This window comes from Moschus berezovskii, chromosome 12 (genome assembly GCF_049115385.1).
Source record: "Moschus berezovskii isolate FMDL1 chromosome 12, NW_MosBer_1.0, whole genome shotgun sequence".
Taxonomy (NCBI): Eukaryota; Metazoa; Chordata; class Mammalia; order Artiodactyla; family Moschidae; genus Moschus; species Moschus berezovskii.
In genome coordinates, this window is record NC_142471.1 from 69,672,763 (window position 1) to 69,696,903 (window position 24,141).

The 24,141-nt window shown below is 37.9% G+C and overlaps 1 protein-coding gene across 1 annotated transcript in view; it reads right to left on the reverse strand.

Annotated features, from left to right (window-relative positions):
* The window catches only part of PCGF6 (polycomb group ring finger 6), a 28,865-nt gene extending 5,968 nt beyond the window's left edge, over window positions 1–22,897 (reverse strand). Inside the window, exons 1-8 of the mRNA XM_088842296.1 lie at window positions 22,269–22,897; window positions 21,480–21,579; window positions 21,291–21,387; window positions 20,450–20,505; window positions 20,290–20,349; window positions 19,298–19,406; window positions 14,581–14,608; window positions 5,397–5,495 (exon numbers count right to left, since the gene is read on the reverse strand). Coding sequence (XP_088698422.1) covers window positions 5,397–5,495; window positions 14,581–14,608; window positions 19,298–19,406; window positions 20,290–20,349; window positions 20,450–20,505; window positions 21,291–21,387; window positions 21,480–21,579; window positions 22,269–22,631 — 912 coding nt within the window. The 5' untranslated portion in view covers window positions 22,632–22,897. The remainder of the gene's footprint in view (window positions 1–5,396; window positions 5,496–14,580; window positions 14,609–19,297; window positions 19,407–20,289; window positions 20,350–20,449; window positions 20,506–21,290; window positions 21,388–21,479; window positions 21,580–22,268) is intronic.
* Between the last annotated feature and the right edge of the window lie 1,244 nt (window positions 22,898–24,141).

A 24,141-nucleotide genomic window follows, 5' to 3' on the forward strand; every position in this document is an offset into this window, starting at 1 on the left:
ATCCCCACTTTGCAGATAGGGATGCTAAGAAGTAAAGACATTAAATTTTCCTAAAATTACAAAGCCGGTAAGCAGCAAAGCTCAGATCTGAACTCAGGTCTATTTCCAGGTCTGTCTATTTCCAAAAATCAGTGCATGTCAGGGATTGGCAAACTTTCTATAAAGGGCTAGATAATAAACCGTTTATAAAAAGATGGCACGCTAGATTTGGCCTGTGGGTCAGTTTGTCAAGCCCTGTGCTATCTCACAATGAATAACCTCCAATTAGTAACAACTCCTGTTTTATGCTTACCAGTTTTAAAGTTGGTAGAGCAATATCTGTTTGCAAAAGGACTCTGATCTTGCACACAGAACTTAGATCCAAGAAAAATTACAGACCTTGGAAACTAACATGTTTTTATTAAGTATCCAGCAAGCCAGAGACCACCACTCTTAGCGGGCTTCACCATGTGGTATACATTTATGACTTAGTTACTACAAATTTTCAACTTAATCCCAAGAGGTTAGCCAGTTACTAACAGTTTGATGCATATGGTCCCAGATGCTATGTGTGCATGCAAGGATTTTATTTTTATAGAAATGGGATCGTGTCACATATTTTGTTCTACATATTCTTAAAACATACACACACACACAAACACCAAAACCTTAATATACATGGACATCTTTTGGAATGCATAGTTAACTCTGTCTTTAATAGCTGCATAGTGTTCTGTTTTATGAAGTATATCATAAATTATATATCCATTCTCCTCAGAAACATTTAAACTGCTTCTCACATTACCTGTTGATTAACTTAGTTCATTCAAACAGAGTTACATCTTTGAGAATGTCACAAATATGACCCGCATATTTGATAATTAGCTAGAAGGACTCAGCATATTCACAGCTATGATTTACTACAGCAACACAGCAAGGATACAGTCAGATCATCAGGAAGGTAAAAAGATGTAGGGAGAGTCTGGAGAAATCCATTCACAGGCTTCCTTTGCTCTTCCCTCCCAGTCCAGGAAGCAATACTCCCACAATACTCTTTTCTCTAGCAGTAGAAATGCAGCCAATTTGTGCAGTGTCTCTGCCAGGGAAGCCCACTTGAGGCTCAGAGTTTAGGGTTTGTACTGAGGCCTGGTCATGTTGGCATTCTCTGCCTAACAACTACCAAATTCCAGACTCCCAGAAGCAAAGCAGGTATTCACTGTTTGTTCAGTCCATGCACAGGGAAACATAAAATAGTTAGGTAAGTTTTCATATTAGTGCAGGGAACTTTTTACAAGCCAGCTCCCTAGATGCTAGGCAAGGGCCAACCTTGTCAGCCAGCCCTTCTAAAGACAGCAGCCTCGGGTCTGCTTTGTTAACTCTTTTCTGCATAATCTTTCTAACCTCTGGAGTATTAAGTCTTAAGACAGGAAGGATAACTACAATATTTCTGAACCTCAGAGCAGAAATCAGAATGTGAAGATAGTCTTAAGGGAAGAAAAACCCTTAACTTTTTAAAAGCAAGATCACACTAAAGCTTCCAAGACAGAATTTTTCACTGAATGAGCCAGTGCCACACTCATCCCTCTTTGTTCACACATACTCTTTTCTTTGATAGAAAGTTCTTTTCTTCCTTATCTGGCCAAAAAAAAAAAAAATCCATTCTGCAAATCCTTTGACAAATTCAGAGCTAAATCATTCACTCTGTGCTCCTGTTGCACTCATCATAGCCTATTGTCATTTTATATCTTTCCCACACAGTTGAGTTGCCTGACAGCATGAATTTTCTGTCTCATGTTTGTACTGGATGCCAAACACACAGATTGTTTAATACTAATAAACAGTAAATGAATGGTAGGGATATACCATATGACACATTAGAATCTCCGTAAAATAAATGATTTGGAAACAATTCAGTGGTATGGTTAAGCGTTAAGGTAATATACTAAATAAACAATAATAAAAAAGAACTTATCGGGACTTCCCTGCTGGTCCAGTGAATAAGAATCCCCCTGCCAATGCAGGGGACACAGGTTCTATCCCTGGTCCAGAAGATCCCACATACCTGAGGCAACTAAGTCTGTGTACAGCCTCAATTACTGAGCCTATGTGTCATAATTACTGAGCCCATGTGCCTAGAGCCCATGCTCTGCAACAAGAGAAGCCACAATAATGAGAAGCCCGAGCACCGCAAGGAAGAGTAGCCCCTGCTCAGGGCAGCTAGACAAAGTTTGCGCACAGCAACAAAGACCCAGCACAGACAAAAAGTAAAATGAATAAATAAATCTTAAGAAAAAAACCCTATCTTACAAGATGAATTCAAAATTTACTACTACATCTTTTATATAGAAAATATTTAGTGATAAATGTGATAAGCATTTTATAAAACCAAAAATAAGATCAAATGAAGTACAAAGGAATATACCACAAGAGTTGGTAAAAAAAAAAAAAAAGAAAAACAAGAAGATACAGTAAGACATCAATAAATTCAAAACACCACTAAATCAACCATGATAATTCAAGACACTGGGATATCTATATGAAAAAAATCCACTCAGATAATTATTGATTTCTGATTTGAATTAACTTAAATCTCTTAAGAACACGTGATCTATATATTTTTTATCTTTCAGAACTATCTTCTTTTATGTTTATCTGCCACAAATAAATATCTTTAAAGGTATTTTATCAAGTAACAATCCCTTAGTAATCATTCATTCCTGCTAGTAAATAACCATTCATGAAGGTCATATATCTGTAAACAAAGCATACATTTTCTATTATTGTTTAATGGTTAACTATTTTGTTTGCTGCTGCTGCTGCGTCGCTTCAATCATGTCCGACTCTGTGCGACCCCATAGACGGCAGCCCATCAGGTCCCCCGTCCCTGGGATTCTCCAGGCAAGAATACTGGAGGGGGTTGCCATTTCCTTCAATGCATGAATGTGAAAAGTGAAAGTGAAGTCGCTCGGCTGTGTCCGACTCCTAGCGACCCCATGGACTGCAGCCTACCAGGCTCCTCCGTCCATGGGATTTTCCAGGCAAGAGTACTGGAGTGGGTTGCCATTGCCTTCTCCTAACTACTTTGTTTAATGGTTAACTATTAACCATTGGCATGCTCAGTCCATGGGGTTGCAAAGAATTGGACATGACTGAACAACTGAACTGAACTGAATGGTTAACTAGCTCAATGTTTAATTCACATTAGAAGTGTAACTCTTGCTTATTTTCTCTTCGATTTAGAAAGCTTCAACAATTTTAGTCATAAATGGGTCTGTATAAGTGATAATTATCTGTTTTATTATTTTAACATTTTGGTGAAATAGTAATTTATGAATGTTACAAGTTATAAAGTACCTGAATTAGAAAAAACTATTTACCTAGAGAACCAAGAGCTGAGAGAGAAAATTAAAGACTGAAACAAATTTCAAAATGTTAAAAGCCTTGAATTCTATGAAATGCAGAAAAAAATAAACCCACATTTTTATACAATAGAGTCAATTTAGAGTTTTGGCAACCAAATTTCTTAAAACACCAAATGTGAAATTTATCAATGGCTCTGATCAATATCTAACCACAGAGGAAGTAATCTATACCCTAAAGAAAGCCTCTTGGGTGCCACTTCTTATTGTATATAATCAGGTGCAACTCTTCTGATTTCTGCTCTTAGAAATAACAGACTATTATGGGATCACTCACAATTCTTTGTTCAGGATTCTGTCAACAGCTATCTATTTCTCACCAAAATACAGACTAAAGGTAATAAATAAGTCATTTCCAGTTTTCAGTTGCCATGAGATATAGCTAGCATGATATCAAAGTCAGTAAAGGAAGTCACATCTAGCTGCATTTAATATATATTTGGAGGAGGGCACGGCAACCCACTCCAGTATTTTTGCCTGGAGAATCCCTACAGGCTGAAGGGCTTGGTGGGCTACAGTCCATGGGGTTGCAAAGAGTTAGACATGACTGAACAATATGTATTAACAATATATATTTATATATTATATATAATATCAACAGATATTGATACTAAAAGCATAGCAAAATTTCAGCTAGCTTTAAAATATTTACTAACTTAATCTATAGTAAATAGATATTTTAGAAAAAAATTATTCTGTGAAATTTTACACATGATGAAAAATAACAAAAAATCCCTTTTAAATTTGACTAATGAAACAGCAAAACTATATAAATGTGCATTTTCACTGGCCCACATTACCAAACTATGAGTATCCGTTCCGCTCCGTTCAGTCGCTCAGTCGTGTCCAACTCTTTGCGACCCCGTGGACTGTAGCCTACCAGGCATCTCCGTCCATGGGATTCTCCAGGCAAGAATACTGGAGTAGGTTACCATTTCCTTCTCCAGGGGATCTTCCCAACCCAGGGACAGAACCCGGGTCTCCCGCATTGGAGGCAGACGCTTTAACCTCTGAGCCACCAGGGAAGCCCAACTATGAGTATATCTATCTAGTATAGACTGTTATTTTTCTAAGGATTGAAAAAGATCTTCCATTCTTGTTGTATAATACTTTTATAAGATGAAAATCTCAAACATCATGTGTATATTTATACTTTATATTCAATAATACATGACGTTTGAGATTTTCATCTTGTAAAAGTATTATACAGCAAGAATGGAAGATCTTTTTCAATCCTTAGAAAAATAACAGTCTATACTAGATGGATATTTCACTTTTCTAGGTGTCCTGAGCTAGATACTGATACAAGGATGGCCTCTGAAGAGACTGAATGGATAGAAAAATATACTTTTGCTCTACTATCAAAAATAAAAGAGCTGGAGCTGAGGCTCTAGAAGCTCTTTAATCATTCTCATATCCTCAGCTTTTCTCTGACACCCAGAGATGGTAATCAATGGCAGCAAGAAACAGCCAGTAAGTCAAATATGATTAAAATTTTGGGGTAGGGATCACTGTATACCAATATTCAATAACTATTTATAACATCTGATGCTGGGAAAGGTTGGGGGCGGGAGGAGAAGGGGACGACGGAGAATGAGATGGCTGGATGGCATCACCGACTCTGTGGACATGAGTTTGAGTGTACTCCGGGAGTTGGTGATGGACAGGGAGGCCTGGCGTGCTGATTCATGGGGTCGTGGAGAGTCGGACACGACTGAGCGACTGAACTGAACTGAACAATGTCATAAAACAAAAGCCACTGCCTGAAATCCTAGAGACAGTTCTTTCTTCAATATGCTAAAGGTAATCTCACAACTTTCTGTTTTTTAATATTTGTTTTTATTTGGCTGTGCCAGGTCTTAGGTGCAGCATGTGGGATCTAGTTCCCAGACCAAGGACTAAACCCAAGCCTTCTGCACTGGGAGTGTGAAGTCCCAGCCACTGGACCACCAGGGAAGTCAGTCCCTTCCCCTGACTTTTTACATACATATACTCTACCTGACAAGCTGGATCAAGACCCATTTTTCTTCTGAGGAATTTTTCTACATGTCCAATAGTTGCTTCTCCTGAAACTCGGACAAACTTCTTTTCCAATGGCTACAAAAGTAAACAAACAAACCAATTTCAGGTAAAAAATGCATAAAATGCATAAACCTTAAAACACATTTTATAGCAAAGATAATTTAAAAGATTTACAAAAGAAAAAATATCATGAAATTTGAGTTATCTAACTCATACAAAAAAAGAATTTCTGCTTAGCTTCTCTCTAAAAAATAGAGAGAACAAATTGTCAACAATTTTTTTTAATAGAAAGGCTTTAAAACTTAGAGCAAAATTTATTGACAGTGAATACCCAAGATTCAATGTCTAAAAGAACCTAGCTTCCTCAACAAAAAAACTGCAAGGAAAAGAAAAAAACAAACCACCAATCAAAGAGTAGGAGGAATCCATAAACTAAAAAAGATATAAGGCCTATAAATAAGAGATATCAACCAATTACAATGCTGCTGCTGCTGCTGCTGCTAAGTCACTTCAGTCATGTCCGACTCTGTGCGACCCCACAGACAGCAGCCCACTAGGCTCCCCTATCCCTGGGATTCTCCAGGCAAGAACACTGGAGTGGGTTGCCATTTCCTTCCCCAATGCATGAAAGTGAAAAGTGAAAGTGAAGTCCCTCAGTCCTGTCCAACTCTTAGTGACCCCATGGACTGCAGCACACCAGACTCCTCCATCCATGGGATTTTCCAGGCAAGAGTACTAGAGTGGGGTACCATTGCCTTCTCCAACCAATTACAATATATGGATCTTATTTGGATCCTGATTTTAAAAAATCTATAAAACAACTTTCATAGGAAATTTCAATAGCATGTGGATATTTGACTTAGGAATTACTGTTAACTTTTAAAACTATAGCATCATTATTATATTTTTATAAAAAGTCTTCATCTTTCAGAAACAAACTGAATTATTTACTGATAAAACGATAGTCTTGAATTTGCTTGAAGATTATATAGGAGAAGTGATAAAGGTAAAGATGAACTGAGATTGGCCATGATTTTATAATTATTGACATTAAGTAATACATGTACATAGGCATTCATTTTACTATTGTCTACTTTTGTATGAGTATGAAAGTTTCTTGCAATAGTGGAAAATAAAAAGATTAACATATAAACATAAATGGCTGGAATCTGATCCAATGATCTAAGGTGATGGGTCAAGAGACCATAGGGTTTTAAAGTAGAAAGAAACTAAATGCTTTCCCTGCTATTCTATCTCTGAGGCAATTAAAAGGATATTACTATTAACAAAAATGAAAAGCTGGGGTAATAAGAACTAAAAGGTACCTTTTAGGAAAACATAAAGTATTTAAAAAGCAGAGACATTACTTTGCCAACCAAGGTCCGTCTAGTCAAGGCTATGGTTTTTCCAGTGGTCATGTATGGATGTGAGAGCTGGACTGTGAAGAAAGCTGATCGCAGAAGAATTGATGCTTTTGAACTGTGGTGTTGGAGAAGACTCTTGAGAGTCCCTTGGACTGCAAGGAGATCCAACCAGTCCATTCTGGGGGAGATCAGTCCTGGGTGTTCATTGGAAGGACTGATGCTAAAGTTGAAACTGCAATACTTTGGCCACCTCATGCGACGGGTTGATTCACTGGAAAAGACTCTGATGCTGGGAGGGATTGGGGGCAGGAGGAGACAGGAACAACAGAGAATGAGATGGCTGGATGGCATCACTGACTCGATGGACATGAGTTTGAGTGAACTCCGGGAGTTGGTGATGGACAGGGAGGCCTGGTGTGCTGTGATTCATGGGGTCGCAAAGAGTTGGACACCACTGAGCGACTGAACTGAACTGAACTGAAAGTATTTTTATAGAAGTAGCAGAAAGGAATCCTAGAATTGTTACCAAAAGGACCCAGGCAGGTTAAGCACGTATTTGTCCCATGTAACAGCACTCAGCTCTCTTCTCTGTAATTTGGTTTCTTAAGAACTTTCCTAATGATAGCCTTATCCCTAAATACCATAGTGCAACAGATAGCATATTACGTGCAAATATTGCAGAGACAGACTGCCTGGGTTTAAATTTTCTAGTTGCAAGTCTTTGGACAACTTGCTAAAGCTTTCTGCGTTTCCATTTCCCCATTTGTAAAGCAGAGATACTAGCAGCACCTACCTCACAGAATTATCATGAGGAAAGGGTGTTGAAAAAGTATGTGTGTGTATGTGTGCGTGTTTGTTAGCTGCTCGATTGTGTCCAACTCTTTGTGAGCCCATGGACTGTAGCCTGCCAGGCTCCCCAGTCCATGGAATTCCCTAGGCAAGAATACTGAAGTGGGCTCCCAATTCCTCCTCCAGAGGATCTTCCTGACCCAGGGATTGAACCTAGGTCTCCTGCATTGCAGGTGGATTCCTTACCATCTGAGCCACCAGAGAAGCCCTAATATATGTAAATAACTATAAATAATTCCTGGCACACAGTACACACTTAGTTATTACTAGTGCATTGATTTATTGTGCTCCTTTATGTGAAGGAATGTAATTAGAGGACCTAATTGTCATCATGGATACTGATATAATGCAGACAAAAATGGCAAAGGTTTGTGTCTTTTTAACACAGGTGTAAGAATCATCTCGAAAATCTACAGCAGTCTTTCTCACTAAGGAGCAGAAAGAGCAGTGCTCCAAGTGCAGTACTGATGAAGGTACTGCACTGTAGGTACCATTGCCTGAATAGCCTGAATCCTATCAAGTGCCTTGAGAAGCTGCAATTCTGGGTCGTCTAGGTAGATGCCTGCCTGGCAACAAGTGCATTTCTGAAGGTCAGGTTCTCATTACTATCTTAATAGTAGGCTTCCGGAATACCAAAAGAGGATAGTTCAATATTCCTCATTTCTAGTTCTTGATGAGCACTTCACCCCTATGTGTTTATTAAGATTAATCCAACTTAGTTGAGGTTATCGATACTGTACTTTTTAGATTATCCAAAACAGAATTATGAAATCTGCCACCATCTCAAAGAAAACATTGGCCTTAGCTTTCAAAGTTGGGTTCTTACATGGTTAACTTTAGTCTTCATACTCCAGGCTCATAAGGTAACATTTTTTTCTGCTATAATTTTCAGATCCAGCTTTTTTAGAAGAAAATGTAATCTTCTGATTTTTGCGCTTTTTTTTTTTGTTAAGGCTATAACCCAGTTCTCACCTAAATGGTCAACTTAGTTTTTTCCTACTACATCTAATAGCCTCCTACCATCTGCACATAAACAGAAAAGTGAAATTTCACAGAATTATATTTCTTTGAAATTAAGCACAAAAATCTTCCCTACCACCTGTTAACACAGAAGGTCAATTTGGTAAGAAAGCTGGAATAATAAGAATTTATAGGGAGATTTAAGAGACATTCAGTTATTTTTTGGCTATAGAAAATGCATACTACTAAAAATATCTTTTATAAAGATCAACTCATTTTACCTTGAAAAAATTCCTGCCTCTGTCAAATGAAAATAGTTACCAACCCAGTAGCAAGGTAAATCCCAAGCAACCAGATTGTAATTCTGAAATACCACCCAAGGATACCTTGGAGAAATGACCAATTCTGTGTCTGGGGCAAGAGATGTACAAGTTGAGTATCAAATATCTTGTTATTACAGCCATGATTATCTTAAGATATGACAATCTGAACATCAAAATAGATCACTAAAGTGGATTTAAACCACAAATATTTTTAAATGCAAAGTAAAACAAAAACACTTATTATGACTGCAGCATGCTAAAGAATCAACTCATTATTTTGAATCTGGTAAGTAAAGAGAAAGAATCAGCATTTATCCTTTCTTTCCGATATGAATGGTATTGCTGGCTAACCAAACAGAAGTTTCTCTTATAGAAATATTTCAATAAATGGAGGAGGAATAACAACATCATTTTCCAAACCCTATTAAGTTAATGGATTTGACATTGAGTACCAATACTTGTTAGCATTACAAAGACACACACAAAATCAGAGACAAAAACACACACACACAAAAACAGAGACAAACACACACACACACACAAAAACAAAGAGATACAAACAGCCAGACATTATGTGCCTCCAGATGGACAAAAACACCACCACCTACAAAGTATTCTTAGTTCCCTCAAGTCAAACCTGTATGATCAATACTCAGACTTAACTACCAGTTTGTGAGCAAGACAGAAGAACTTGTTAAATTACAGAGATGCAACATCAAAACCCAATCTGTAGGAAACAATATAGCACAAATGACTCAGTTTTGTCAACAATGAACTGCAAGAAAAGAGAAACAGAAATGAACTGTGAGAAAAAAGAAACAGAAAACTTACAAATTTAAAGATCTATCAACCAATCACATGTATGAACATTATTTGGACTTTAATTTAAAATAAAACACTCATTGCGACTAAGATAAAAATTTGTACGCCGACTAGATACCTGGTAAGAAACATCTTTTTTTGTTTCCTAATTTAAATCTTTTGAAAAATCACAAACTTACAAAGAGGTTATAAGACTAGTAAAATGAAGATCCAGATAGACTTCACCTACTTTATGAACTAGAATATTATCATATTGCTATATTTGCTTTATCTCTTCCAACGGGTATGTATGTGTGTGTACATACATGGACACTTACTATTTCTTAAGTCGCTATGTGTGTCTGACTCTCCGCAACCACATGGACTATAGCCCACCAGGATCCTCTGTCCATGGGGGTTCTCCAGGCAAGAATACTGGAGTGGATTGCCATGCCCTCCTCCAGGGGATCTTCCCAACCCAGGGATTGAACCCAGGCCTCCCGCGTCACAGGTGGATTCTTTTCCTGTCTAAGCCACTGCTGCTGCTGCTGCTGTGACTCTGTGCAACCACATAGATGGCAGCCCAGCAGGCTCCCCCGTCCCTGGGATTCTCAAGGCAAGAACACCGGAGTGGGTTGCCATTTCCTTCTCCAATGCATGAAAATGAAAGTGAAGTCGCTCAGTCGTGTCTGACTCTTAGCGACCCCATGGACTATAGCCCACCAGGCTCCTCCATCCATGGGATTTTCCAGGCAAGAGTACTGGAGTGGGGTGCCATTGCCTTCTCCGGTCTGAGCCACTAGGGAAGCCCATTTCTTAAGTTACTTGCAGACATTGAGATATTTTACTCCTAAATATACCTGCAGTTATCTTCTCAGAATAAAGGGACTCTCCCTCATAACTACAATATAATTATGAGGAAATTTATAGACACATTCAGGAAATTTATAACAATACAATGCAATTATCTAAATGGGTCCAAATTCAAATTTTTCCAACGTCCTAATAATGTCCTTTGTATGTTGTTCTTATTTCAATCCAGAATCTAATGAAAGAATGCACACTGCATTTTGTTTTCATGCTTCTCTAATTTCCTTTCATCTAAAACAGGTCTGTCACTTTATTTTTATCTTTCACTACACTGACATTTTTGTAACTTGTTTTTTTGGTATGATACATGTTCACTAAAAAAAGGGACTCATCTTTTAAGATTACTGAAATACTTTACAGAGGAAGTGGCAAAATGCCAGGGATTTGTTTCAGAAAAACATTAGAAAGAAGGGAAGTGTGGGAGTCCCTGGTGGCCTAGTGGTTAGGATTCAGAGCTTTCATTACCATGGCACGGGTTCAATCTCTGCTTCGGAAACCAAGATCCCACAAGCCCCATGGCAAAGTCCCCCAAAAAAGAAGGGAAGTGGATGGAATTATAAAAGAAATTCAATTGGTCATTAGTTAACTGGTAAAACTGTGTGATGGATGCATGGAGGTTCTATTCCGTCTACTTTTCAGTATGTTCAAACATCTTCATAATTAAAAGTTAAAGAAAAAAAGATTCCTGGGAAAAATTTTCTGACATTTATTACTGCTTGGTGGAATATTTTTAAATTGAATGCAGCAAACAGACTTTATGATCGTCATGCCATAAGTATATGTGGTGAAAAGTTTAACTAGGCATTATCATAGCCATATTTATTTGAACTCCAAGATAAGAAATAAAAGCAGCTTTTTAAGCAGTAGATTATACTGAGCTATAATATAAAAAACTGTAACTAGAACTCCCCTATAAATGCAGAATTAAAAGAAAAATGATAAGACTGCCAAAGTGTTAGCTAAGAAAGTATTTTTAAAAAAGACTGTTTCAGCAAAGTAAAAATAGTCAAAAAATGCAAAAATAGGATCATTTGTTTCTAAAACAATACATTCATTACCTCATACAGACATAAGCCTGCAAATTAACATGGGAACCTTTAGTTAATACTGAAAACGTAATGCTTCAAAACTTTAACAATAGTATAAACAAACTCCTATAAACTTAGCTTTATCAACTCAAAGTCAATCTTGTTTTAAATAAATCCCAAGCTTTTCCTATCCCAACTGCTTCCTGGCCCCCATCCCCTTGGCTTGTTTTGAAACAAACCCCTTACATATAATTTCCTTTGTAAATACTTCAGCATGCATTTCTAAAAAATAAGAACTCTTTTTAAAAATATAATACTACCACCATACTTGAAAATAGACAGTAAGTGTACAAATTTCACCAACTGTCTCAATTTTTTTACCTAGTAGAAAATGATTTTATTTTTATGGTTGTCATTACAAAGAGAATAAAAATTTTAATTTATGTATATATTATTTTTATCAGATATATTTTTGTTTTCTCAAAATGCATCCACTAAATTTATTACAATGCTTCTATTTGAAGTTTTCTTGGCCTTGGCTTGTTTTTTAACAGCTTTACTGAGATATAATTCACTTATCATTAAATTCACCACATTTTAAAGTATACAATTCAATGGTTTTTAGTGTATTTATATAGGTGTGCATCTATCACCATTACTTAATTTCAGAACATTTTCATCACCCAAAAAGAAACGCACACCAGTTAGTAGTCACTCCCAACTTCCTCCCACCCTCAAGTGTCTGGCAACCACTAATCTACTCCGTATCTCTATGCTTTTGCCTATACTAGACATTTCATGTAAGTGGAATCAAATAACACGTGGTCTTTTGTGCCTGGCTTCTTTCAGTTAAACGTCTTCAAGGTTCATCCATGTTGCAGCATGTATCAATACTTCATTCCTTTGGACGGCCAAATACTGTTTCATTACATGGATATATCGTACTTGGTTTATCCGTTCATTAGTTTATAGATATTTGTGTTACTTACAACTGGGGGCTAGCGTCTCATAAATTTTTTAGTTTTCAAATCCTATCCAAATAGACAACAAACACTGATGTCCCTTGAGTCTCTTCTAATCAATATATTCTATCTACATGTTCCCTTTTTACATCTTTTCCTTTTATTTGCTGAAGAAACAGAACTGTTTGTCCTTGTCCTGCAGTTTTCCAGTACCTAGATTTGGCTTATTATGTTCCTACAGAGTAATAAAATAAGTTCCTGTGTCCCCTGGATTTCCTGTAAATTAGTAACCCAGGGGTATGATCAGTTTCACATTTGTTTTGGCAAGAACACTTCATAGGTGGCAGGCAAAGTCATATTTCTTTGATGTGTGAGGCTCCGAATTACATACATATTCTAAGTGCACATGTGCTTTTGTGGAAGTAATAGGATAATATTCCAACTTCATTTTTAGTTCTTTCTCCATGAGATTTTTATATTCTGTTGGCTCACCTGGCTATTACAGGTCACTACACAGATGTCTTCAGTGAACTCTAAGAGCCTGTGACTATATTTGTCCCATATAGAAACTTTTATACTACTTTCCCACCCACCACACTACGAAAGGACTTCCTAAAGTTATTCACCATAAGTTTGGTATTTTACAACTTCAGTTCAGTTCAGTTCAGTCGCTCAGTCGTGTCCGACTCTTTCCAACCCCATGAATTACAGCACGCCAGGCCTCCCTGTCCATCACCAACTCCCGGAGTTCACTCAAACTCATGTCCATTGAGTCGGTGATGCCATCCAGCCATCTCATTCTCTGTTGTCCCCTTCTCCTCCTGCCCCCAATCCCTCCCAGCATCAGAGTCTTTTCCAGTGAGTCAACTCGTCGCATGAGGTGGCCAAAGTACTGGAGTTTCAGCTTTAGCATCAATCCTTCCAATGAACACCCAGGATTGATCTCCTTTAGAATGGACTGGTTGGATCTCCTTGCAGTCCAAGGGACTCTCAAGAGTCTTCTCCAGCACCACAGTTCAAAAGCATTAATTCTTTGGTGCTCAGCTTTCTTCACAGTCCAACTCTCACATCCATACATGACCACTGGATAAACCATAGCCTTGACTAGATGGACCTTTGCTGGCAAAGTAATGTCTCTGCTTTTTAATATGCTATCTAGGTTGGTCATAACTTTCCTTAGAGGTTAAAAGTTACCAAACCTAACACTGCATCCCCTCCATCACAATGATCTCTGGGAAAAACCTATAATATACTTTGTCCAAAAAAGTACACTCTATTCCTGTGCGTCAACTCATGTCCCTTAAGCCACTACAGTCACAAAACAAAACACTAAGCCCAACCACGTATGATTCACCCATATTTTCGTGTAGACTTTGACACAGTCACTGAAAATCTAAGCAGAGCAAAGTCAGTTATTTCTTTATATTTTTATAATCCCATGTAACTATAAGGCCTGATTTACCCCCTTTAAAAAAGTCTCCTTTTCCTGAGTGACTCACACTACAGCAGCTACACAGTGTGCAAAGGCACCTGTGATACCTAAGCCTTTAAGACAACTCTGAACTTAAGAATACATTCTTACTGCTAAAGTTTCACTAAATGATTTAAGTAAAAAGTTGAGGCAAGTTAATTTGAACCAAAGATGTTACATGAAAATGAAATTGTAAGTTCATATTTAACTCTAAATGCCAACTATGCAAAAAATGCTTTGAAATATTTTTAAATCACCAAATCAGCACAGCATTTGGCTTCACTTTTAAAAATTTCTCACTTATTTTTCCTTAGACCATTGTTGTGAAATAATAATAAATCCTTACTTAATAACTCTTTTCTCAAAAATCTACTATAAGAGAGCATTATTGAATATACTCCAAATTTCAACAAGCTTTATGTCTAAAACACTTTTTATTGTTATCAAAGACAGTCTCCACATGATTGTTAATCTTAAATTTGTGTCTTATAGGGGCCTTTTGTAAAGCAAATGAAAAATAAAAGTAAAATACCTTAAAATGTCCTGTGCCTTCATTAGCACTGAAAAATGAAAGCAAAATTAATCAATTTAAAGTACATATTTAATTATATAACACAGAAAAATAACATAATAAAAATATTTGAGAAACATCAATTTAATCTTAAAACACAGTTACCTAACCCTTTATGAAATGAACAGATACAGTCAATTGTCATATCTGCCACCTAGTGGTAAGGTAAAGGCAGCTTTATACCGTAGTTTATTTTGCTTTGTATATTTTCTTCCAGGAATCAAAAGCATAGATTTCTCCCACATATAGCATTCTAACATTTTCCAGTTTAAAGTAAAACTTTTTTTTCTTTATCATAATTAATGTGTTTTTTTCTCAACAGTAACATTTATAAGATAAGAGTCCTTACAAAAAAGCTGCTACTTTTCCTCTTGTTTTACTTGTAGCATAATCACCTAGGCATGATTTACTCAACTTGTCTTTCTCCTACAAGGACAAAGACTTTTGATTAAATCAATTACTCATATCATGAAGAGACAAGGAACAAACTTTTTTGAGCAAATACTATGCACCAGGAGTTATATTAAGTCTTCATATATTATGAATGTTTTCCATTCAGTCCTCAACAGTAGCCCTGTAAATCAGGCACTAGAATCTCCAGTAGACAGATAAGGAAAATTAAGCTCAGAGATGATGAATAACTTACTTAGGGTTACAGAGCCAGGAAGTAATAAAGCTGGGTTTCAAAAACAGGTATACATATCAAGGCCCACATTCCTTTTTTTTTTTTGCCACGCTGCCCAGGATCATAGTTTCCTGAACAGAGATTAAACCTGGGCCATGGGCCATGGGAGTGAGAGTTTCAGAATCCTAACCATTGGACCATCAGGGAATTCTTAAAGCCCACATTCTTTCTTTCCTATCATGTGAAAAATAGGCAAGGTCACAATAGCATCATAATACAAACATAATGACATTAAAATATAATATACAAGTTTTAACTATTTATAAAGTATGTTATACTGACATAAATATAAAACAATTTATGTATACATATTATATATAGACTTAAACCTAAGATTATAACATAATCTTAAAAGTTATAAAATATTCTCAGGAATTCCCTGGTGGTCCAGTGGTTAGGACTCTGTGCTTTCACTGCCAAGGGTGTGGGTTCAATTCCTGGTCGAAGAACTAAGATCCAGCAAGCCGTGCAGCCAAAAAATAAATAACATCAAAAACATCCTCTTCTTCATCATAAGAATTATCTCTATAGAATCCATGATGCATGGGCATCTGGCTTCTGCTTAAATGTCTAAAGAGATAGCTTCTTATTGGCAAGTCAGTTCATTCCATTTGTGGGCAACTTTAGAAACCACTTGCTTGCACTGAATCAAATGTTTCTCCCTGTAACACACCTACTGGCCCTAGTTTCGCCTTTTGGTGCTCTTGTGGCTTAGATTCAGTTTTTCTGCCACCACACATAACATGGTTTTCACACATTTCACTATTCTGATTACACCTCCATTTACCACTAGCTCTCTTAAAATATAGTGCCCAGAGCTGACCATAAGACCCTAGTTGGCTAGCATAGCATACAGTGGAATAGCAACTCTCTGGTTTACTAAACACCACTGAGCTTAAGATTACATTAAATTTTTGCCATATCTTCTCTCACACACTCTCATGTGAGTCCCTTTTCTTTACCAGGCAGATGCTGTACATATTACAGCACCAGACAAGCCTTTATTTCTGAATGAGCCTGCATTATTTCAATATGCATATATTACAGTAGTTTAGACATGTGAGGAATATCACATGTAGATTCTTATGACAATCCTGTGAGTTGGTATTATAATCTCCAATTTAGAAATATGGAAACCGATGACCAGAGGAGTTAAGCTACACCCTAAGGTTTACATACCTTGAGTTATGCTTTTTCTGTATACACTACACTGCCTGTCTAAGATTATTTCTTTTTATAATTTTTTACCTTACACATAGAAACTGAAAAACAAAAAAAAAAGTACTGTACAAGACTATCTTAGGATCACAAAAGATGCATACCAAATTTGGAGGTTGAGTGGGGAATCTCACTTCATGCTCATTCCAGCGGTTGAAAAATCACTGTCCACAGGCTGAACCCAGCTCAGTACTTTTCTCCTCCAATTCAAGCAGGGTCATTAGCTGGATCAAATTTACCCTTGTACTTGCATCAGGTTAAAAATCTCACCTGCAATTTGTCCTACCAAGAAAGAGCTTCCTATGGGTTACCCTTGGTAGCCTGACTTCAGGGGTAACACCAAGCTTTTCAATGTAATAAACATATGGGGATTTAACTCTGAGGACTGACTTCAAAAGGACTTCTTGCCACATTGGAAGTTTTCTTCCCCATAACCATTTGAAAACATAAAAGGCTATTTTCTGATGTAAACAGATTACCCATCATAATCAACAACACACAAGGGTCAGTTCTCTCGTTTTACAGACAGGGAAGCTGAAGAAGCTAAAAACTACAAGTTACATGAGGGCAAGGGCCATGGCTGACTTATTCAAATTACATTCCCAACAGTTAGCAGACTGCTGTGCTGGTACACAGCCGCACCTTAATAAGTATCTAATGCATTAACAGTAGTGGTTAGTTCAGTTTTACAAAACTATATAACAAAGGAGTTAGGACTTAAATAGAGATCTTATTCCAAGTGAGGCTTCTTTTCTTCTACAGCAGGGAATGTGTTAAAAATGGAACAGCCCTGGTAAATGGTAATGACTACTTTGAGTACTGTGGTCAAGCATGTCATGATTAAGTACCGATTTGTGCTGCTGGCAGAGGGAGAGATAATGTAGCACACTTGGCACATATTTGCCATCTTTACATTACTGCCACTTTTCAAAAAAGGTTTAAAAAATGTTCCTATTGTACATTAGCGGAAAAGGTTCAGTTCAGTTCAGTTCAGTCGCTCAGTCGTGTCCGACTCTCCGCGACCCCATGAACCACAGCACGCCAGGCCTCCCTGTCCATCACCAACTCCCGGAGTTCACGCAAACTCATGTCCACAGAGTCAGTGATGCCATCCAGCCATCTCATTCTCGGTCGTCCCCTTCTCCTCCCTCCCCCAACCTTTCCCAGCATCAGAGTCTTTTCCAGTGAGTCAACTCGTCGCATGAGGTGGCCAAAGTATTACATTTCCCTAAAATAATGTTTCAGAAATACAAATTCCTTTCAATTTTCATTAACTAGACTTATTAAAAATCAAGTTACATGGTAAAAAGTCAAATACAATAAAAAGTAAGACTTTTTCTGATCCTAGATTCATAAACTCCAGTGCCCTTTTATAAAAGTAACTGCTATCAACATTTTCTTAAATGTCCTTTCAGAAATGGTCTATCCTTTTTGTGGGGGGAAATATATACATATACACACATATATGTTCACCAGCCCCTTTTTTAAAAAACATAAATGAGCACATGCTATATAGTCTCTTCTACATCTTATTTTTTTCACTTAAGAAAATGAATTTTGGCAATTGTTCCATACAAGCACATATGTTACTAGCACATGCTCATGGTCCACATACCATTAACTTACTAGTTCCTTTTTGAACATTTAGGCTGGAACACATTCTTTACAGAAAGTGCTGTTTTAAAGTCTGGTATTATATGATTTCTTATTCTTCTAAAGAGATCTTTATTTCTTTTCTCATAAAACACTACTATGTGGGCTCAGTGGAGGCATAAGAAAGGTTTCTCACCTCTCAGGGATCCATAATATTTGAGAACACAGGATGAATGCAAAAAGAGATAAATATAACACAGTACAAGCTAGATACTAAATAAATAATACAGGCAACCTAGAGTTATAAGGAGGAAGTGACTGAGAAGTCAAATAGTCATCAGGGACATAAAATGGAAGATCTAGATTTTCCAAGAAAGGCATTTTAGTTTATCCTGCAAACCATGTAATTATTTCAAAAACTACAGTTTGATACAGGCCAACTCTATGATGACAGTTGGTCTAACAATGCTGCAATATAATGGAGTACACTATATGTTACAGTGTTGGAAAGAAGCAAATTTATATGAATTAGGGAGATATCCAACTACTGGAAAATGATTTGGCAAAACCAAGTAAAGTTGAAGTTGAACATATCCTAAAGAATCAACAAATCTACACTCTTAGAGAACTATCTCACAAAGACACAAGGAGATCTGTAAAAATTCCTTAAAGCAACACTGTACAATAGCAAAAGAAATTGGAAACAACGTAAGTGCTCCAAAGTACAAGCAAAGATAAATTATGGTATGTTTATTTTAAGGGAACAGCCAGTGAAAATGAGTGAACTAGTTAAACATTTTAACATGGATGAATCACACACTGCTAAGTGAAAAAAGTTGGAAACCATAGTATGACACCATTTAAGGTTTTTAAATGGACAAAAACAATTCTACATATTGTTTAGGAATATATACACATGTGGTAAATGCACAAAAAATGCATGGGAATGACAATCATTACTTCTGGAGAGTAGTTATTAACCTCTAAGGGAAGCAGGGAATGAATAGGGAGAGGTAGCCAAGTGCCTTCTGCCATAATAGCACGGGTGATTTTGAAAGCCAGATGACAGAGATATAAGTAGGTATTGTGCTACTCACTAGTACCTTAGCTCAGGATGATTTTGTAACTGTTGGGACTTGAAATTTTCTTTAAAGTTTAGAAGTCGAGATTTAGGGTACTTACCCAATGAACTCTAGTAATAAAGACATGTCAAGTTCAGGTGGAATACGAAACACTGATTCTAAGACTTTCTTGGTTCTTCCTTTGCTTGAAGGGACTGGCTGTGGAACAGCTATTTGATAGCCAAACAAAAAAGCTGAGTTAGAATAAAAACTTTATAAATTGAGATCTCTGAAAAATAATTACACAGATTTAACTATGTCGACTATTTAAAAGATCATAAAGCACTCATCCTCCCTTTTTTATATAACATTAGCTAATCTGTCAAAGCCAGTGAAATTAGTGACAAGCCTGGGGAGTGCTCCACAGGAGAAGGCAGACATATGTGGCTGGTTTATCAAGGCCACAGAGAAAGCTCAGCATAAAAGCAACAATAGCTGCGGGTAATCCTTAATAAGCACTACTATGTGCCAGGGCTCATGCTCAGCACTTTTTATATGCACTATCATATTTAACCCTGATTATAATTCCATGGCATAGGTAGTACTGCTTTTTTTTTAATTGAAGTACATTATGTACTTTAACTGTAAAGAAAATAAGATTCAACTTAATGAGATTAGGCAATTTGCCTAAAGTCACCCACATAGTAAGTGGAAGGATTTAAACTCAAATCTAACTTCCATACTGTGACACTACCATCACCATAAAAACTAGTATTCGAGCAGTTACTATGTTCCAGGCACTGTTTTAAGTGCTTTGCAGTACTCAGTGAGTCCTTACAACAACTTTATAAAGTGCTACAATTATCCCTGCCTTATAGAAGAAGAAACTGAGACACTGAAGTCATCTGCCCAAGTTATACACCTAATAAAGTGGCAGAGACAGGATCACAATGCAGCTCCAGAGCCTCTACTCATTAAGCCTTACAAAATCTTTCTCTCTCTTTGATCAAAAAATAACCAGCTATCACCAAAAAAGAACCTCAAAGGGAGTGAATTTTATTAAGTCAGTATTCTTTAATCTATAAATACATTATGATATACACCCAAACTTACCAGGTTTAGGTACTTCTAGACCTCTTTCTTTATAGAAATCATGCATTTGCTTTTTTTCTCCTAAAAAATGATAAAACACAGACTAAATTACACTTAAAATGTAACTAGCAGAGTCAGAAGAGATTCTGGGATTTACAACTAGGTAATAAAATAAACTTACTTTCCTCTAGATTGATCACTAATTTGTACACTATGTCTTGTAACTGTCGGTCCAACCTAATAAAAGGAAAGGATGGAGAATACCTCAGAATTCAGAAAAATGCATTTGATACAGAGTGAATGATGCTCTTTGTAAGTAACTGTTTTCTCTTAGGAGCGAATATCTCCTTTCTCAGAGGTGAGTTACTTGTAGGTAGCACTAATGGTTCTCTTCTAAGAGAACCTCAAGTAATTACACATAGTCATAATTAGAAGTAATTATAGACTCTTGAACAGTTTGCTAAATTGTTCCATGTGAACCGGTCTTAATTCCTAAATAAGAATGTGAGTTTGAGGGCAGAGACAGTACTTAAAAATTCTGTGTATCATCTGCAAAATACTCTTCTATGAAGTAATAAAAACATAATAGTATTTGCTAAACAAATGAAAGCAGTCCACTTTTAGTGTTTTTCTTCCCTTAGCAAACTGAGCATGAACTGAAAATTTGATTAATAAGCCACAATGACCTATGACAGGTTTTTCTAAAGAGGCCAGTTATTTCAGTTATTACTTTTAAAAATAGAATTCTAGATACACAGAAAATGACAAGCTTAAACTAGCCTCATCAACTTTAGTGATGGAATTTAAATCCTCAAGAAAAGAGGTCTGTATTTTTTTTTAAGGTTTACAGCAGAGGTCACAGTGCCTGGTACACAGTAAGTGCTCTGTATGTATTTCTTTACAGAATATGCATTTCCCTTTCTTGTCATTTTGAGATAGGTCAAGAATTTACTACCAACTACAAAATTTCAATCTTTTAGAAAAAGTATACCTAAAATATAAATGTTACTTATTTTTCTTACCTTATGTTGTAAAGAGGTTGTGTCTGATGTACTACTATGTTGCATTTTGGACATCTGTTACTATAGTAGAAGTGTCTGACAATGCAGCTTTTACAAACTGTTGGGGGAAAAATATTGGAATTAGAATGTTTTCAAGACATTTCAAAAACTTAATATATTATTTGGAAATGTAATGAACTATACGCTTACATGTATGAAGACATTCTGTAATGGTAGTTGCATCTATTAAATAACCTTTGCAAATGGAACACAAGATGTACGGAGTCAGCTCAGAGAGATTGATCAGGCGCTGCAAATGCAATGGAAATAGGTTACAAATCCTTGCCAAGTCATGATTCCTAAATTTTTTTTATCAACAATGTGTAGTTTACTTTGCAACATGGAAACATGTTTTAATACCTCAGACACTTCAAATACTCTCAAAGTTACAATAATACAACATGAACCAATGTTTCAAAAAGATCTCATTCTTTTTGGAGCTACTGTATATTGCCAGATGAAGGGCATCTTACTTTATGAATTATCACAAAATGGACAAACTTTAAATTTTGACTGGCTGGGTATACTGTCTGAAGTAATGAAGTACGCGCTTCCCCAATTAAAAAAAAAAAAATCTTCCCAATTAGAGATTGACTAGGTGGGGAAGCGTTTCCCCCACACTCTCAACATCCTGTAGAACTGGAATGTACTCCCAGCCACTGTAAGCTTCTAGAAGGCAGGAGAACAGTACCCTTGGCGCCTACATCCCTGGCACGCAGTAGCTTCAATAATGAGTGAGTCGGACACAGAGAGCTTAAGTGACTGCCGGAATCTTACAAAATGAGTTGGCAGGGAGAGAGGTCAGTCCGCGCCACAAGCAGGCAGCGCAAAGAAGGGTGAGGGTGGACTCCAAAGCCAAAGGATGCGGTGGCGAGCGGGGACATCCGGCCCGGCCCTAACGGAGGAGGGCCGGCGTGGTCAAACAGGGGCTATCAATACCTCCTCCTCGTCCTCGGAGTCCGGCCGGCCCCCCTCCAGCCTCAGCGAGAAGTGGTTCATCTCTTCCTCCTCTTCCTCCTCTTCTTCTTCCTCCAGGTCCTCATCTTCTTCCAACTCCTCGTCCTCGTCCTCGAAGCGGCCCCTCAAGCGTCCCAGGCTGCGCTCCGGCTCCAGCTCAGGGGGCCGGGAGCCCGAGCAGCCGGGATCCCCCGCCTCGGGTAGGGGCGGCGGGCCCTCCTCACCGGCTACGGGCGCCGGAGTGAGGGCAGGCGGGGAGACGGGAGGCGGCGGCGGCATGGTTGCGGCTCCCTCGGCCTTGGCAGCGCCCGCGTTGCCTGCGGTTACCGCCTGGACACCCTCCATGCCGTAGGTAGAGAACAGACGAGGCGAGACCAGGTGGCTGGATAGCGCGGGAGTTCCGTCCGCCTGCCTGAGCTGCCAACGCGCAGGCGCTAGAAGCCTGCAGGGCCCGCTGGGAAATGTGGTTCACCGCCCCTCACCTAAGCCGGGCAGTAGGCGGAGCCACTCAGGTATATGGGGCGGGGCTTGCAGGCCACAACTTGGAAAAACCTTACCCATTTTCTACTTCGAAAGACTGATGCGCTCTACACTGCTTTCTAAAAACGACGGAATTGGTTCCTTGTAGACAACAATATTGTTTGCGTCAGACGCGCGGAGCCCTGAAATAGTTGCTATAACAGTGTTGCATTATGAATAATAATAATTTCAACTTGAGTACCAGTGATGTTGTTCTGTGCAAGAATATGTCCATTAGGAAGTATGAAGTTTCTACTTTGAAATATGGAAGTTTATTTGGAGGAATTAATGCTTGTATTGGCACACGGTGGAAATTTAATCATAATTCAAAGGCCATTTGTGATTCCCCATCACATAAAGGAAAGTTCATTCTACTTAATTCAGCAAATATTTATTGAGAACCTGCTGAAGCAGGAACTGAGACCTACCAATGCATCCCAATCCCCCAATCTTATTAGAAGAGAGATTTGAAGCTGGTGTACTTTATTCTTGGTAAGATATTGGTGACTAATGTCGTGAAGTTTGGAAGCCAGATTCAGAGAGGAGTCAAATGTCCCTTAATGAAATAATGCTGTGGGAAATGACATCTGTGAGAGCGTGTGTTGTCACAGAGTAAGATTAATGCTGACTTAGGAGTGGTGTACATACTTCTCAGGGAACTCGTGAATATATCAAGTTCCTATGCTCATTTGGGTAAAACTTTGCTGGATTTGGTGCTGTAACCAAAAAACTTAGTTTGGGACTCAAACCCCTAGGTTAGAACTTCAAATGCTGCCAAAACTCAGACTGAGACTTGAATCCGTGGTGTTTTAACTGAGATCACACATCTGGTCTCAGGACTTAGTGAAGCTCAGTTTCTGCTTTTTTAAAAAAAAATGTATTTATTTATTTTTGACTGTGCTTGGTTTTTGTTGCTACACCAACTTTTCTCTAGGTGTGGCGAGGTCTACTCTTTAGTTAAGGGGTGCAGGCTTCTCATTGCAGTAGCTTCTCTTATTGCAGAGCATGGGCTCTAGGGTGAGGGTTCCAATAGTTGTGGGCTCAGTAATTGTGGCGCACAGGCTTGGTTGCTCCATGATGTGTGGGATCTTCCTGGACCAGGGATTGAACCTGTGTCTCCTGCATTGGCAGGTGAATTCTTTACCACTGAGCCACAAAGGAAGCCCTGAAGCTCAGGTTCTTTATGTCTCAATGCAGAAAGAATTCAGTGAAAGACAAAGTGACAGATAAGAGGTGAATTTATTTAGAGAGAAACACACTCTATAATGAGACTGTGGGCCATCTCAGAAGGCAAAATATGGGGTGGTTGTTTTTATGGACTGAGTAATTTCATAGG